Source organism: Colobus angolensis, unplaced genomic scaffold (genome assembly GCF_000951035.1).
Source record: "Colobus angolensis palliatus isolate OR3802 unplaced genomic scaffold, Cang.pa_1.0 Scaffold60, whole genome shotgun sequence".
Lineage (NCBI taxonomy): Eukaryota > Metazoa > Chordata > Mammalia > Primates > Cercopithecidae > Colobus > Colobus angolensis.
The window spans coordinates 1,223,603-1,239,491 of NW_012119599.1; the positions used below are offsets into that span (position 1 = coordinate 1,223,603).

At 49.9% G+C, this 15,889-nt stretch overlaps 1 protein-coding gene and 1 pseudogene across 1 annotated transcript; both read right to left on the minus strand.

Moving 5' to 3' along the window:
• Nucleotides 1–866: 866 nt before the first annotated feature.
• On the minus strand, nt 867–2,329 carry IGFL1 (IGF-like family member 1). Its single transcript, XM_011962963.1, has 4 exons — nt 2,305–2,329; nt 1,943–1,996; nt 1,587–1,830; nt 867–1,278 (listed from the first exon to the last, which is right to left on the minus strand). Exons 1-4 carry the CDS (start codon nt 2,327–2,329, stop codon nt 1,269–1,271), a joined length of 333 nt encoding a protein of 110 aa, XP_011818353.1. The 3' UTR covers nt 867–1,268.
• Nucleotides 2,330–12,742: 10,413 nt separating this feature from the next.
• Nucleotides 12,743–14,032, minus strand: LOC105526965 (annotated as a pseudogene).
• Between the last annotated feature and the right edge of the window lie 1,857 nt (nt 14,033–15,889).

A 15,889-nucleotide genomic window follows, 5' to 3' on the forward strand; every position in this document is an offset into this window, starting at 1 on the left:
GACCAGAAGAGTCAGTCTCCACTAAACTTTAATTTGATGAATGCACACATTAAACATTATAGAACTGGAAAAACTAGTGCCTGGGGACTAGGGCGGGAATGAGAAAACAAGCCCATTAAACCCTCAGCTGGGTTTTCTCAGATCCTGAAGTCTGATCAAATAATAATAGCATTCTTATACATATTCCTCATACTAGGGGCCATTTAAGATTAAGAAACTTTCCAAGACGCTGGAGAAAGCTTTCCAGACCCTAGTCACTGCTGAAAGTTTAGATATTGATAGAATGAAATACGCTGTCTTGCAGGTGCACTCCACACATAGCGGTGGAGCTTAGAATGTATATAAGCACTAGAAAAAGAAGCTTGTAACTTTGAGTTGGTCTGGTAAGCTACTCCGACCTTCTCCCCGTAACTGGTTGCAGAAAGAACCTCCATTCTTTCCCAGTCTGTCTGCATCTCCTTAATGGACATCGAGAATAAACAGCCGGATCCTGTTCTGTCCCAGCACTGGTGTGGGACAGGGAGTGCCTCTCTGAAGCCCTCCCTCGATCCCCACCTCCTCCCCACCCAACCTGGGCTGCTCCCGATCCTGGGACTGGGTTCAGGGAGCCATGGGGTGGTGGAGGCTGGTGTAGTAGGGTGACCCCTGTCCCAGGGGTGGCCAGGGCCCTAGTCACCAAGCACGAATAACAAAATAATAAATTTAAAAAATAAATGGAGAAAGAAAAAATAAGCGTGTGTATGAGCAGAACAAAGGGAAAGGCCAAGATGCCGCAGGGTGACAGAGAAGGGGCCCCAGGTCACCCTTTGTAACCCCTTTCAACCGTCCAAGCTCTCTAATTCATGAATTCTACAGCATTAATTTACAATGTACATAAATTTATTATGGTCCTGTGCTTTGCTCCTGGAGGGAAGAGAACTTAAGGGAATGGAAAATCTCACGGAAGGGTGAAGGGTTCCCCAGACAGCCTTGGGGTGGTGCCTGGTTGATGTTAGCCATAGGGGTCATCATGAGGTGTCAGAGTCCCTGGGCCCCCATCAGCACACGCATCTCATGCTGTCCAGAATCCTAGAAGGGGACCTGTGGGCCTCCTCAGGACAGCTGCAGGGTGGACCTCAGACAGGCCACAGAATGAAGTGGGCAGCTGAGTGTGTTTCTCCTGCCCCCAAACAGCCACTCAGCACCCCAGATCTCAGGTAACACCAGCCTCTTTCTCCAGGCCCATCCAGGAAGGAGAATCCAGGAGTTATTGTTCCCCTGATGTTCCATCAGCTGACAATGGAGAGAGTGACAGAGAGACACTGAGCAGGACAGAGATGGCCAGAGATCGGGGCAAGACTGAACATGGGCAGAAGGGAAGACAGGAGAGCCAGGAGGAGAGGACAGCGGGGTAGAAAGAGTGAGATTCTGAGAGGGAAATAAAAACAGATGGAGGAAGAGACACAGGCATAGGGAAAGGGAGAGGTGGAATTGAATAGAGGCAGCAGGCAGAGACAGGGAGACAAGGAGAATGGGGGCTCCACCCAGGGCAGAACAGGCATGCAGCTCCCCTGCACCCACAATCCCATGGAGGGGACAGGACTCACCTGCGACAAAGCCTGTCATCCGAGGTCGGGGCTGAGTCGCAGTTCTGGTTTATCAGCTTCACCATGAAGGTCCAGGGGCAGCACTGCTCGAAGCAGACTCTGAAGGTGCAGTTTCCACACCTCTGGGTCCTGGCCAAGGGCACGACGGCATCATCATAGCAACAGTGCTGCAGGGGGTCGTAGAACTTACCTCCACATCTCATGTGCGGCTGGCACAGCATCAGGTAGGGAGTCATGGGGGCCACTGGAGGAGACAGAGCTGGTGAGATCCAGGTGGTGGTGGCAGGTGGGTCCCAGCCTGGGGTCCCCTGGAAGGTGTACCCCTCCCCCAGCTTCCCAATCCCTCCTGGGCTCACCTGGGGCTCTGTGTGAGCAGAGGACCCTGGAGATGAAGAAAATGGCGAAGACAGCTGTGGGAAAGGGAAAGGGAAGATGGGATGAGTGGACAGCCACAGATATGACTGACACCAACATTTAGAAGAAGATTGGGTGGAACCAGGGCTCGGTATGGCTTTGAGCAGTTCAGGAACTGAAACAGGGCTGTGGATGGGGCTAATCTGGGAACTGTGGATGGGAAATTGCTGTGAGCAATTCACGCCTGGAGATTTGGCTGGGCATGGCAGCAGGGATGAGGTGTAGTTTGGGGTGGGAAGCGAGCCCTGATGGTGGCTGAGATGGGAGATGGGCTCAGGTAGGAATGGGGTCCTGTCCTCCTTACCCAGGATGCAGCCTCGGGAAGCCATGGATCTGGGGTGGCTGCAGTGGAGTGAGCAGGTGAGCAGCAGATCTCAGCCACTCCTTTTATCCCATGTTTCTAGTGGAGCTGGTGATGTCATAGCATGTCCTGCCCTCCTGCAAGTCCTGCAGAGACAGGCTGGGTCTTTGGGCAGGAGAGGTGCCAGGCAGGGTACGTGTCATTGTAGCTTTGATCTCACCCTTGTTCTCAGGGGAGAAGCGGTGTGCCCTTCATCTTCCCTGTGCTACGTGCCCCAATGTCATTCCCCACCCTGAGTCCTCCTGCAAATAGGAAGGTGCAGGATGCTCCTCTATTAACACTCTCCCATACTCACACGTCCGCACAGCAATTCCACTGGATCCTACTGAGCTATGACTTTCCCCAGTTTCCATGGGACATTGCTAACCCATGCCATCTTTCCAAGGGGGCCCGTTAGGTCCTGACCTCACAACTGAAATGCATGGTCAAGAATCCAGTAACTGCTCAGTCACCTGGAGTTCATGGCGCTCGGGTGGGAGAGACTGTGAAACTCAGGCACCTGACTTTCACAGGTTTGAAAGGTGGGAGTGGAGCTGGCTGGACCCCTGGGACTCACACTCCTCTGGGGGCTCTTCACCTCCTTCTCTGTCTCATTAATGGTCATTTATCCAGGACAGGTCCAGTTGGAAGCTCACATGCCCCAGGCTTTGTGTCAGACACTGGTGATGCAGTGCTGAGTAGAAAACGCAAAGTCAGTGTCTTCATGAAGTTCATGACAGAGAGAGAGAGAGAAAGAGAGAGAAGGTAGGAGAATACAACTCCTGATTTTGGTTGTTTTGGTTCCTGTGTTTGGTGTCGTTATCACTCTGAAATTCTGGTGGAGAAATTCCACAGCCCTCCTGAGATTCTCAAAGGCCTTTTTCCTTAATGTGCTTTTTCAGAGGGATGGGTTGTGATTTTCCCTGAGAAGAGCCGTCTTGGGTCAGGATGTGAGGACAGAGGGGAAGGAGCTGTTTTGGGTCAGTTCTGTGAGCCCCTCTGAGGTTCTGCAGGAGTTCCTCAGCTCAAGCTCACAGGCCACACCTGGCATGAACAAGCCATTCTTCTCCCGGCCAGGCAAGGTGACCTGTCACCCTCTAGGCACCATGGCTGGGTCCCAGCAAGGCATGGATGTCATCGGGTTTGTGTGTGTGGAAGATCCTGCATCTGTGTTCCTGGGGAGCATGGACAGGGGGTTCTCTCTGGAGGCAGGAGACAAGGGAAGAGGCTGCAGCAGAAATGACCTCAATAAAGACCAGAGTGCTCAGCACCACCTTCACCCAGGGCAGAGCAGACGCTGCTTCCAGCACCATGTCCCTGTCTGCTCCATTGGCTTGCATTCATTCCTTGCTGCTGTGGGTACAGCAGTGTTTTCCAGGACACAGATTAGTATGTAGTAGTAGTGTGGAAAACCAGTGCAGCTGGGCATGAACAATGTTGTTTTTAATTTTTTAAAAAAAGGGCTAGAAAATGGGGCAGTGTGCATTTACCAGAATGCTGTGCTCAACTGTTTATGACACTCTTTTCTTAAAAAAAAAATTGTTTATTTATTTATTTATTTTTGAGATAGAGTCTGGTTCTGTCACCCAGGCTGGACTGCAGTTGCACGATCTTGGCTCACTGCAACCTCTGCCTCCCAGGTTCAAGCGATTCTCCTTCCTCAGCTTCTGAGTAGCTGGGGTTACAGATGCCCACCACCATGCCCGGCTAATTTTTGTATTCTCCATAGAGATGGGGTTTTACCGTATTGGCCAGTCTGGTCTTGAATTTCTGAACGCAAGTGATCTGCTCACCTCAGCCTCCCGAAGTGCTGTGATTACAGGTGTGTGCCCCTGTGCCCAGCCTGTTCAGGACTCTCTTATTGGGACTGTGTGTATTCCAAGTAATGATAGAATATTATTATATTGTTCTGTCATGATATTATTACACGACAGCATAGCATATATCTAGAACTAGATATCTAGTGTCTGGAGGGAGTCACAGCCAAATGGTGAGGACACTTGGGAGCACAGAAGCCTCCAGGATCATCTCCTTCTTCTCTAAGAGTCACTGACATGTCTCCGCTTTGATGTTGTCCATAAAAGGGGTACGGTTTTCAGGTCCTTGGTTCCAGGCATTTTCTGGGCGGCTGCAGTGGAGCCCTGCACTAGGTCTTACTGTCTCTACCAAGAAGAGGCAAGGCTGCCTGCATATGAGCCAGAGTGAGAGAGTAGAGCACCTTCCCCGGGGCAGGGGCAGTGTGGGCATCTCTGAGGAGGGAGGAGACCAGCTGCTGTTTCCTGGCCTGAGCCTGGTCTCTCAGAGCAGCTGAGTCAGCCCAACGTCTCAAAGGTGGAGGGAGATTTTAGCAGAGCATGGGGGCCTCAGAGGCTGGGACAGTGTGAGGCCAGTGGGCGCCCGTCCAGGGCTCCCTGGACACTAAGAGCCCCTGACTAGACATGATGAGGCTTTAGGGTCAGTCAGCCCTGGGTTCAAACTCTGTCCCTGCCCCTTCCTAAGATGTCAGAAGAGGCTGTGCACATAGCCATGTCCAGTCCCGCCACCAGTCCCTCAGAATCCCCCTTCCTAATGTGCGCACTGTGGAGCATCCGTGTCTGGGCACGGGTCTGTCTTCCGCCTGGGGGCCCAGCTGTGTGAGGCGGGACCAGGATCTCCCGGTGGAAGCCTGTCCTCCAGTGTCTAGAGAAGATCCCAGGTGTCTGGACAGTAAATGTAAACCCTGACCTCAAACGACCATCGCTGTCCCTCTCTCACCACTTCCTGAATCCAAGCAAGACACAGGCTGAGGTTCTGCTGGTGGTTGTCAGTGACACAGGCTGGGCCAGGAAACCCGGGTCTCCTGACCTCCCACCCAAGGGCTGCCAAGTTCCCCAGGCCTGGCCCCTCTGGGAAGGGCAGGAAGGCTCTGTTCACAGACACTCTTGGAGGACACCCAGGTCTGATGTTCCCAGGGCTCGCGGGCAGGGCTGGCAGATCTCGGCTTCTGGAATGTGAAACCCCGGAGGATGTTGGCATTTCCTGCTGTCAGCAGCTCCCCCAATGCTTGCCCTTTTACTCCAAGAAAAAATAGAAGGAATCTCCCTCCTGGCAGCTCTGGGGTTTCCTTTCCATCTGCCCTCAGGGAAGCCCTGCAAGGAAACAGGCAGGAATGAGGTGGAATTTCAGGTGTGCAAGTATGTCAGGTATGTAGAAGGAAGGCCAGGTTTCCCCAGGCCAGAGGCCCCTCTGCTGCTGGTTGACAAGGAGGAGTCTGTGTGAGTCATTTTCTCCAAACACAATGTTGGGATTTCAGAAGCTCCCTGCAAGGGGGTTTCTGTTGACCAAAGCCTGGTCCCTGCTCTGGCAGGATCCTTCACAAGATGCAGACCAGTGAATTAAGAGCCTCCATGTCATAGGAGGGGCTGGAGGAGAGGCCCCAGGATTTGCTGCCAGGAATGAAGCTAGAACAATTTACCGAGCTGAGACTCAAGATCCAGATGCCGGTTCTGTGGCTAGAATAGTGTCTCAGCAATTCAGGGCCATCACCTGGACATGAGATATTCCTGTGGCTACACTGAGAGACACTATGGCTGTGCTGTCCAGAGATTCAAATGCATCCAGAATCCCAGCTGCAAGGTCTTCTTGGAAGGAAAGCATGGAGCTTCCAGCCTCTGCAGACCAGAAGGTCCTGAAGATGTAAGCTGGATCCCAAGTGTCCACACCCACATCCTGCACACCCTCCCTGGCTCTCACTGCCCTTGGCTTAACACAGCCCCTTGGGAGAGCCACAGCATCACCCCTGCTTCTGCAGGCAATATTCCATCCCTCTTCATTCTTCATCTTTCACTTAAATGTCACCCACCCTGTGAAATCTTCTTGAACATCAAGGCTGAGATCAGTCACCTGTTACCTCCTGATAGCACTGTGATTGTCATCTGCCATGCCGTTATCGTGGTTCTTTGTGGCTTTTCTGTTAAGGCAGACATTCAAAAATCAGGTCTCTGCTGTGGTTTCTGATCGTCAACAGGAAGTGATCAAGTCTTTTCAGTGACCAAATTGACTGAGGGCTTGTTAGTTGAACCAGAGCAGACCATTCAGCACCAGAGGTCTGGACCGTTCTTTTTCTTCTCCCCCAACACTCTCCACCAGTTAAATACACATTTTTCCTTAACTTTTCATGTGTGTATGTGTGCTTGTTTTCAAGTGTGCAATTTAGTGGCATTTCACAATATTTTGCAATTATCTGTGATAATGTGGGCAAAAAATCATATAATTATTTCCAGACTCTCAAATACATGATGGCCCCAGGACAGTTAAAAACACAGAATCTCCTCTGTGAAAAGGTTTTTCCTCCTCTGTTCCACAGGAATTTAATCTCCTTCCTGTGTGAATGAATGTGCTTGTTCTGAGGAGAAGGAAGGGGGGTTCCTCTGAAAAAAGTCATTTGGGATCCAAATCTGGAGATGTTCCCCTTAGGGAGGCTGACACACTCTTGTCAATTTTTGCTTTCCCTTTTCTTTGTGACTGTGTGTAACCCACATGATGATGTCACAACTATTTTTCCTAATAGTTTCAGTCAAGGGATTTATAAAAGTCGTAAGCTGGAAGGCTCTGAGTCTCACCCGTCCTTAGCCTCTCCTAGCAGGGTGGTTGATGCTGTTGACAGCCTGGGCTCCTGCAGCCCTGCATGTGGCTGTGTCCTGTGTTAGGAGGGCTAAGTGGAGAAAAGGTGGGCTGTGGAATCCAGCCTTAGACCTTCCCCCGTGCATCTGACTCCGCAGGGCACAGCTGAGAAGCAGCTTCACAGGGAAGCCCTGGGGCTGTCTGGAAGAGAGGGAGGTTTGAAGACCTGCAGGCAGCAAGTCTCACCAAGTTACCATGACAGGACAGATGGGTTGAGTGAGACACACCTTGAACATAGGACTTTCATCATCAATTCACTTTTTTCATTCATTCATTTAATACACCCTGTACACTTACTGTGTGCCAGTCGATGCTATGGCCACAATTGTGACTTAGTTCCATGTCCTTCCCTCCTGGTTATCATAGTCCAGGGAGGACAGAGACACCTCTCCAGTGATGACCCAGGGTGAGTAAGGCTGGGAGCAGTGCCCAGGGTACCAGAAATGGCTTCCTGGAGGGCACCAGAAGACAAGCATTGGATGACTCTGGCATTCCCACCTTTCTTCTTGCCCAGAGTTCCCAGAATCACTGTAGAATGCACTAGAAATGCGTATTAGTTCATTTTCATGGTGCTATAAAGAATGACCTGGGCTGGGCACGGTGGCTCACGCATGTAATCCCAGCACTTTGGGAGGCCGAGACGGGCAGATCACGAGGTCAGGAGATCGAGACCATCCTGGCTAACACAGTGAAACCCCGTCTCTACTAAAAAATAAAAAAAATAAAAATAAAAAAAATTAGCCAGGTGTGGTGGCAGGCGCCTGTAGTCCCAGCTACTCGGCAGGCTGAGGCAGGAGAATGGCATGAACCTGGGAGGCGGAGCTTGCAGTGAGCCAAGATCACACCACTGCACTCCAGCCTGGGCGACAGAACGAGACTCCATCTCAAAAAAAAAAAAAGAATGACTTGAAACTGGATAATTTATAAAGGAAAGAGGTTTAATTGACTCACAGTTTTTCATGACTAAGGAGGTCTCAGGAAATGTACAATCATGGCAGAGGGTGAAGGGAAGGCAAGGCACGTCTTCCATGGGGGCGGGAGAGAAAGAGAAGGAGCAGGGAACTGCCACACACTTTTAAACCATCAGATCTCATGAGAACTCGACCACTATCACGAGAACAACAATAGAGAAGTTGCCCCCATGATCCAATTACCTCCCACCAGATCCCTTCCTTGACACATGGGGATTGCAATTTGAGAGGAGTTGTTTGGGGACACAGAGCCAAACTATATCAGAATTTTGCACCATCCTAAGAAAGGAATCATTGCCTGAAAGTGCCTGGGCTGTTTCTATTCTTCCCAGAGAATGCAACAACTTGAACTAAAGAGAAACTGCCCAGGACAGCCCTGGCCTCATTCCCATCCCTTCTAGAGGGGATGTCCAGTAGTAACACTTGCCCAGAGCGTGTCCACCACACATAAAACCCAGAGCTCACTGCTGAGTCCTCAGCTGTGGTGCAAGTGGGGCAAGCACGGGAGACTCTGTCCGCCCCGGGCAGTGCTCCTGAGCCTTGGGGGACCAGTGAGTCATGAATCCTACGCTTCTACTGTCCCTTGCTGCCTGTCTATAAGTAATTAACTTGCTTTGTCAAACTGGCTGTGGTTGTGGGTGTTCTGTTCACCACACTCAGTGTAGTCAGAGTATAGCCCAAGATGCAGTGGCTGAAATGTTCAGACCTGTATTCTGGGTGGTTAGCGCAGTGGTGGCTTTTGCCATCCTCCCTGCATGTAATCCCAGCACTTTGGGAGGCCGAGACAGGCAGATCACGAGGTCAGGAGATCGAGACCATCCTGGCTAACACAGTGAAACCCCGTCTCTACTAAAAAATAAATAAAAATTAAAAAAAATAATTAGCCAGGTGTGGTGGCAGGCGCCTGTAGTCCCAGCTACTTGGCAGGCTGAGGCAGGAGAATGGCATGAACCTGGGAGGCGGAGCTTGCAGTGAGCCGAGATCGCACCACTGCACTCCAGCCTTGGGATTGGTAACTCATGAGTGCTGCAAATTTGGCAGAGCAAGGGGGATCCAATCTGATGAACCCATGGCTTACCAGGTGGGCTGTAATATGAAAATGTTTGTTCTTTGGCCCTCTTCCTATTATGACGCTAAACTTGGAACTTCCTAAGTGATAGGAGAGTGTCTTTTGTTCTTCCCACTTTCAGATCACACAGCAGGAGCTCAGGCTAAAAATATGCCTTAGGGTAGGGCCCCCAGGTAGCCTCAGCATCAGGGCAGTAACCAGAAGAAAGACCAAAATATTTGAGGATTCGACGGAAGGAACCTTCAGTGTCACCCACTAACCTCCAAGAAAGGTGATGATGGGGAGGCAATACAGACCAAAGTATAAAAACTTTTTTTTTTTTTTTTTTGAGACAGTGTTTTGCTCTATCACCCAGTCTGGAGTGCAGTGGCATGATCTTGGCTCACTCCAACATCCACCGTCCAGGTTCAAGCTATTCTCCCTGCCTCACCTCCCGAGTAGCAGGGATTACAGGAGCCTGCACCATGCCCGGCTAATTTCTGTATTTTTTGGTAGAGACAAGGTTTCCCCATTATGGCCAGCGTGGTCTTGAACGCTTGACCTCAGGTGATCGCCCACCTCGGCCTCCCAAAGTTCTGGGATTACAGGCGTGAGCCACTGCTCCTGGCCTAAAAACTCCTGAACAAGAAGAATTGAACTTCCTAGCTGCTGAACACATGGAGATGCGGAGAGGATCCGGAGTCCAGGGAGGCCATGGAAGCTCCCACCATCCCCATCACTTCCCCTGTCCATCTCCCCTTATAAGCCTCGGTGAGATCTGGTCTTTCTTCTCAGTGCTCCTAAGCTACAGGCAGTCCCTAAGCAGGGGAAAGAAGTAATCAGATTGTGATTCAGGAAAATCCATGTGTCCTTCTGTTGGGAGGAGGCTGGTTGGGAGGATTGAGATGGGAGCAAGAGACCAGGCAGGAGGCTGATGGAGGAGAAATACTCATGCAATTTCCAGAGTCCTGCAGGCCCACTCACTCTCATGGGTGGATGGGATAAGCACTCACATCCCCGACCCCATTTCTCACTCTGCCTTCTGGCCTCCCCTCTCCTGCAGCTGCCGTGTAGAGCAATGGTCTCCAACACGGGGATTGTGACACTTTTTCAGGTTGTGAACCAATTTATGTGTCACCATGGGTATCTAAGACATTAAACCAGCATCAATAAAGAATAGAGGAATGTGCACACTACAGTATCTTATTCATCAGTGTTTAATTCAACTTTCTTTTGGGCTGTGTGTCAGTCAGATATAATATGATGTGAGTTTTTCCTAGTGAGTCACAGCCAAACAGCTACTAAACACCGGAAGGAAAAATCATCTGGGCACAGGCTCACCTCATCTTTCCTAAAATCACTGACTAGCTGCCCTGGTATGTTGCCCCAGAAAAACAAGTTGAGAGCTCACAGCCTCAGTCCTAGGTCCTTCCTGGGCAGGCTGAGATTGGGCTTGGCATTTGGCCTGCTACAAAGAGGGTTGAATTTAGGCCTAGAGACTAGCCAGTGCCAAGGAGAAGCACATTCCTCAGGGTGGGGTTGGGTTGGCGTCTCTAGGGAGGGAGGAGCCCAGCCGGCCATCCTTGGCCTTGGTCCTGGTCTCTCAGGGCAGTTAAGTCAGGCTGGGAAGAGAAATCAGCAGAGGGAGATGATGACAGAGCCGGGGAGTCAGAGGCTGGGTGGGAGGGAGGGCAGCTGGACCAGCCCAGGGCTCTGTGGATGCAAGAGCTCCTGTCTCAGCAATCCTGAGACTTTGCAGTCACACATACCTGTGTTGGGATCTTTTCATTTTCTCAAAGGGTCAGATAAGCTCTTTTCTAGTAGCCTTTTCATCTCCCTGTATGGCAAGAAAATTCAATTTTGGAGATTGACAGCTTTTCAGTCCTTAGTCACATCCACTGCACATCTGGGCATAGCGTGTGCTCCCTCTCTCAGCAGCAGCGGGACATTCAAACCACTTAAAACCCAACCCACATGCAGCAACCCTCACCATGGGCCCATGCACAAAAATAGGCAAAGCCACCTGGATAAGTGCACACTTGCTTCACACTGGACCAAGCCTGAATCCCTCTTCTTGGGGAGTGCTGACATTGGGTCCTATTTTGGTTATAAAATTTATTTTATATCCATGAGCAACTGTGTGTCATTTATCCTGAAATCCATTACAGTTCCAAGGTGGGGAATTTTCCCAGCAAGCAGCAGGGTCCACTAAAACCCCGTATCAAAATTCCCAAAGCAGCAGCCTGTGCCTCCCCCATCTGAGAGCTGCCCACTCTGGGTTGTCACTGTCCAGGGACAGTGGGCCTGAAACTCTTTGAGGACAGGAAGCCGGGCTGCATCACTCACTGCCATGTCCTTAGTTATTGGGGACCCCATCTCCTTCCAGGGTCACAGGACTCTCATGGATTCCTGGGAAATAAGAGTAAACTCCAACTCCCATTGGTTACATTTTGTCACCCTAGTTTTCTCTATGTAAGAAAGACCCTGGCATAAGCGCCCCCTGCAGGTCATAGACACCATGTGGACGGGACTCAGGCACCCCTATTCCAGCCCAGAATCCCCCTTAGTCCTGAGCTGAGCCCCTCCAGAAAGGCAAGCAGCCCCTGATCCCAGATGCTCCAGGCTGGCCTCAGGAAAGACAAGTGCTGCTGGGGGACTGAGCTTCTGGAACGCGGCACACAGGAGAGCACTGGGGTTTTCTCCTGTCATGGGCTTTGCCTCTGGAATAAGTGCAAAAGAGATGGAATCATTATCCGGGTGACACCTGGGTGTGATTTCCACGTGGCCTCACGGAGTCTCTCCCAGATGACAGGCAGGAATTTGGTGGACTTTCAGATGTTCAAAAAGAATATTAGGAATGCAGATGTCACTGAGGGAGAGGGTTGGGCCTCACCAGTGCCTGAGGGCCCATCCTCTGATATCCACCTGGGTGGGTGGAGTGCTCTGTGTTCCACCTGCACACTCCACACATGCAGGCTGGTCCCTGCTACCTGCAACAAGAACTTAGGTGCCAGCCCCTGAAAGAACTGTAACACAAACAGGGCTGAAACATGACCTCCCACTCTGCACATTACAAGTAACAAGAAGCAGAGAAAAGCTGCAGTCTTTTGAGGACCAGAGACCGAGGGGTTTGTCAAGTCAGGGCTGTGACACCCTCTTTGGGGTTCTACGGTTCTTGGTGTCTCCAAGCTTCCAGGCACTGCCATGTTCCCCTTGTCCAGATGCAGGTGCCTGCAGCAGAAGCTGTATGCGGTACATCTGGTCCAGCCACAGCCTTGCATGGAGATGGCATTTATGCCAGCTCCTGGAACTGCCCACTCCACCGAAGCAGCCAGAGTGCTTGGCTGTGCACCGTGGCCAGACCCTACTCTTGCTTGCTCACACACCATGCCTGGCTTGCCTGTGGCAGGTGTGGGATCTGGCGTGGTAGTGTGGTCTGAGTGCAGTCAGGCCGAGTGGGTGGAACAAGCACAGCAGGCAGGAGCAATACTCAGGGAGTCTCAGGACCAGGCGACAGCCCTGGGTCTGCTGAAGTGCTAAATCTGAAAAATCCCTCAAAGACCACTTCTTCAGGTTTCACAATAGTGATGTGATGAGGTGGTGTTGGGGAAGTGGCTGGTAGCATCTTTTGCCTTTCCCTCAAGATGAAGCCAAAGATTTTCTTTTTTTTTTTTTCCAGTTGTCAAATGATGCTTTATTGAAATATTTTCCTTTGTGCTTCTTAACTAGCTGGGCATTCCACAGCACCACTGTTGGTGTCATCTATGATGTCATAAGGGCGGCGGCCGTCAACATCACAGTCCACAGACTGGGCATTCCCCCTGATCTCTTTAATGGTTCCAGAGAGTTCTCTGGCTAAAGATCGGTGCTGGATCTGTCGAGCAATGTCAACGATCTCATCAAAAGTGATATTCCTACTGTGTTTAATGTTTTTCTGTTTCTTTCTGTCTCTTGGTGGTTCCTTGGGGGGCTTTGATGATTAGGGCAGAGGCAGAAGGCAGCACCTCAATCTGGGCCTGTTTTGAATGTTCAGTTTTACTGTAATCCTCAGGCCCTTCCAGTCACCCGTTGCCTTGTCAATGTTATCACCAACCATTTTTGGAGACAGACGAAGGGGCTAATCTTGGGGGCCAGAACAGAAGTGGCACCGATTTCACCCCCAGTGCACCTGAGGTATAGAACTTTGATCTCACTGGGGTCATGGTGGTGGCGGCTGGTGTTGGATGAACCCAGATTTGGGATGACCGAAGAAAGGTGCACTTTGACCTCCTGTGAGCCAAAAGCTGAAAGTGAAGCCAAAGATTTTCTAGCATCCAGTTCCTACATACGAATGCTCAGGGAATAGAGAACCACACACCTTCTTTTTACTCACCTTAAGTGTCACATTTTTCTTCTTTAATGTCACGTAAGAGCAATATTTTCTTCAGGTATCTTATCACAAGAACCACCACAAATTCTAAATCAGTGAGATCAGTCTTTCCATGGAGAACTCACGTTGACATCCCTGGTCCCATACTTGCCAAATAGGAAGCTTCCCAGAAAATCAGATACTATGTGTTATGAAAGAAAAGGAAGTATTTAGTCACGAAAAATTAAGGATTCACAAGACCTCAAGGGAGAATCTATAAAGAAGTGAATTAATGAAGAGAAACTTCCCAGCTTAAGAATAAAGCAGGAGGCAGAGGATGACATTTGACTCAGCAAAGAGTCTACACATGGTCTGAGTGTCCATTCCTCGCCTGTGTGAAAAATCCTGTGAAAAATGTTTTGTACAATGACTCTGGCGATATAGGATGACAAGTAAATTTGTCACCCAGTGAATAGCTTAAAAGGAAACCAATAATGGAAACTCTTGGATGGTGGGAGGCACCTCACTCCATGTCTGTCTTCTGATGTTCATATGTTTTCTGCCTTTGCCTGAGAACTCATCTATCTCCCAGCACACGATCAGAGGCATGCGTTCAGCACCAGGGACAGAGCCCCACTCATCCTGGGTGAGGCGGCGGTTCATTGTGTAAGGATGGAGGCAACCGAGAATTTCCCACCCTGGGATACAGAGAGCTCTGGGAAATGTCTAAGAAACATGTCCTGGGGTGATAGAGTCAGATCTGAATAAGAAGTCTGAATGAGCCCTCAGGAGGGTGAAATCAGGGAGCTCTGCTGGGACCCCCAGGGCCCAGAACCATTGTTGAACAAACCATGTATCAGTGCAAGCAGCCTGTGTCATGCCTCCCTGAACCCTAGTCCTGCAACACAAGATCCCAAACAGCCTGAGCCCTGTTCAAATCTCCACTACTTCCCAAGCCCACCTGTTCCCACTATACAACCACTAGTGGTGTGGATGGGCAGATTAGGACTCTCCCAATACAGGGCTTCAGTTGTTTCCAAAGCGGAGATAACCTTGAAGACACCAGAAAAAACAATGACAACACCAGCATTTTCCAATGGGCTGTAACAGGAAATTGAAGAGGTTAGGGTGTGTTTTTCTGACGACTGTCAAGTAAGACCTTATTCTAGGTATCCTAGAGACTTCTCATTTTCCAGTCCAAATTTGACATAAAAGTGGTTTAAATGACACCCAAATTCATGAAGCATTCCATAAAAAAAAAAATTAATCAAAAAGCTGGCTCAGTGACTCATCTCATTTTGAAGTCCAAATTTGAAGAAAAAGTGGTTTAAAACTTAATAAAAAGGCCAGCATGCTAAATCACACCTGTAATCCCAACACTTTGGGAGGTCAAGGTGGGCGGATGGCTTGAGGCCAGGAGTTGGAGACCAGCCTGGGCAATATGGCGAAATCCCGGCTCTGGCTACCCATCTTGTGCTCTGTATCTCTGGGTTTCCTGACAAAAACCTGTCCATTCTCTCTGTGTGCCCTTCCTGCCTGTGCTATGCAGCACATTCCCAGGCTGTCCCTGGAGTCTGTGCCTCCTCTCTCAGTTATCTCTCCTATCCCTCTCATCCTCTCAGCCCTGATGCCAGCCTTCCAAATGCTCTCCCCACTCTTTGGCAACTTTGCATTTGTAAGATTTGCCCTAGTGTTAAAATTCCTGAGAGACCTTCTCTTTTCTCTAGACCCTGACGCTGAAGGTGAATATCACCACCAAGGAACAAACTGGGGCAAAAAATGAGGAATCTAGAATGTTATCAGATTTCTGAAAAATAATAGTTTTACTGTTGCTGTGATTAGTAGTCAATTTTCAAGCTCGAACTCATTCTTCAGTGTTGCCAGCTGCCAGGGGACTCCTGAATCCTCACTCTGCCTGTGGATATGCTGTAGGGAGGGACTCTCAGTGACGGCTACATTGCAGGAAGTCACTCACCTGTCTGTCTAGGGCAATATCATTACCAGGCAGTTATTAGTAATATATTCTAAAGAAGGAACTAAGGCAGAATAGGGTCTGGAGACAAGGAGCCTAAGGGCAACCCATGGCTGACTTCTTGGAATTAAATCAAAGGGAGAACTTCAGCCTTTGATTGGCCGTGGGCCAAGCCTCCACTTCAGCCTCTGATTGGCTGCCAATCAATCCTTCATTTGCATAGGGTATAACCAATTGGAGGCCTCTAAAGGGTACCTAGGGGGGTTACCAATTTCCTTCAGTCAGTAAAAACCCAAGGAATACTATACTCAGGGCTCTTGAGCTGCTTGCTTGAGCCCACTCCCACTCGGTGTGTACTTTCGCTTCAGCAAATCTATGTCTTCCTCTTCCGCCGTTTTGCTTGTGATTTTTGTTCAATTCTTTGTTCAATGCGCCAAGAACCTGGACAACTCACAGTCAAGACTTTCCATTGGTAACAGAACCTTAGCCAGGAGTCATAATATCATTAGGTTTCAAATATGTTTCCTCTTCAACTATTCAAATAGTTC

Bases quoted from the DNA above. Each gene is read 5' to 3' on its own strand.
- IGFL1 (XM_011962963.1), bottom strand. From the start codon at position 2,329: ATGGCTTCCCGAGGCTGCATCCTGG. The intron at 1,997-2,304 runs GTAAGGAGGACA...CCTTTCCCACAG, and splicing joins TTCCCGAGGCTGCATCCTGG to CTGTCTTCGCCATTTTCTTC. The intron at 1,831-1,942 runs GTGAGCCCAGGA...TGTCTCCTCCAG, and splicing joins CTGCTCACACAGAGCCCCAG to TGGCCCCCATGACTCCCTAC.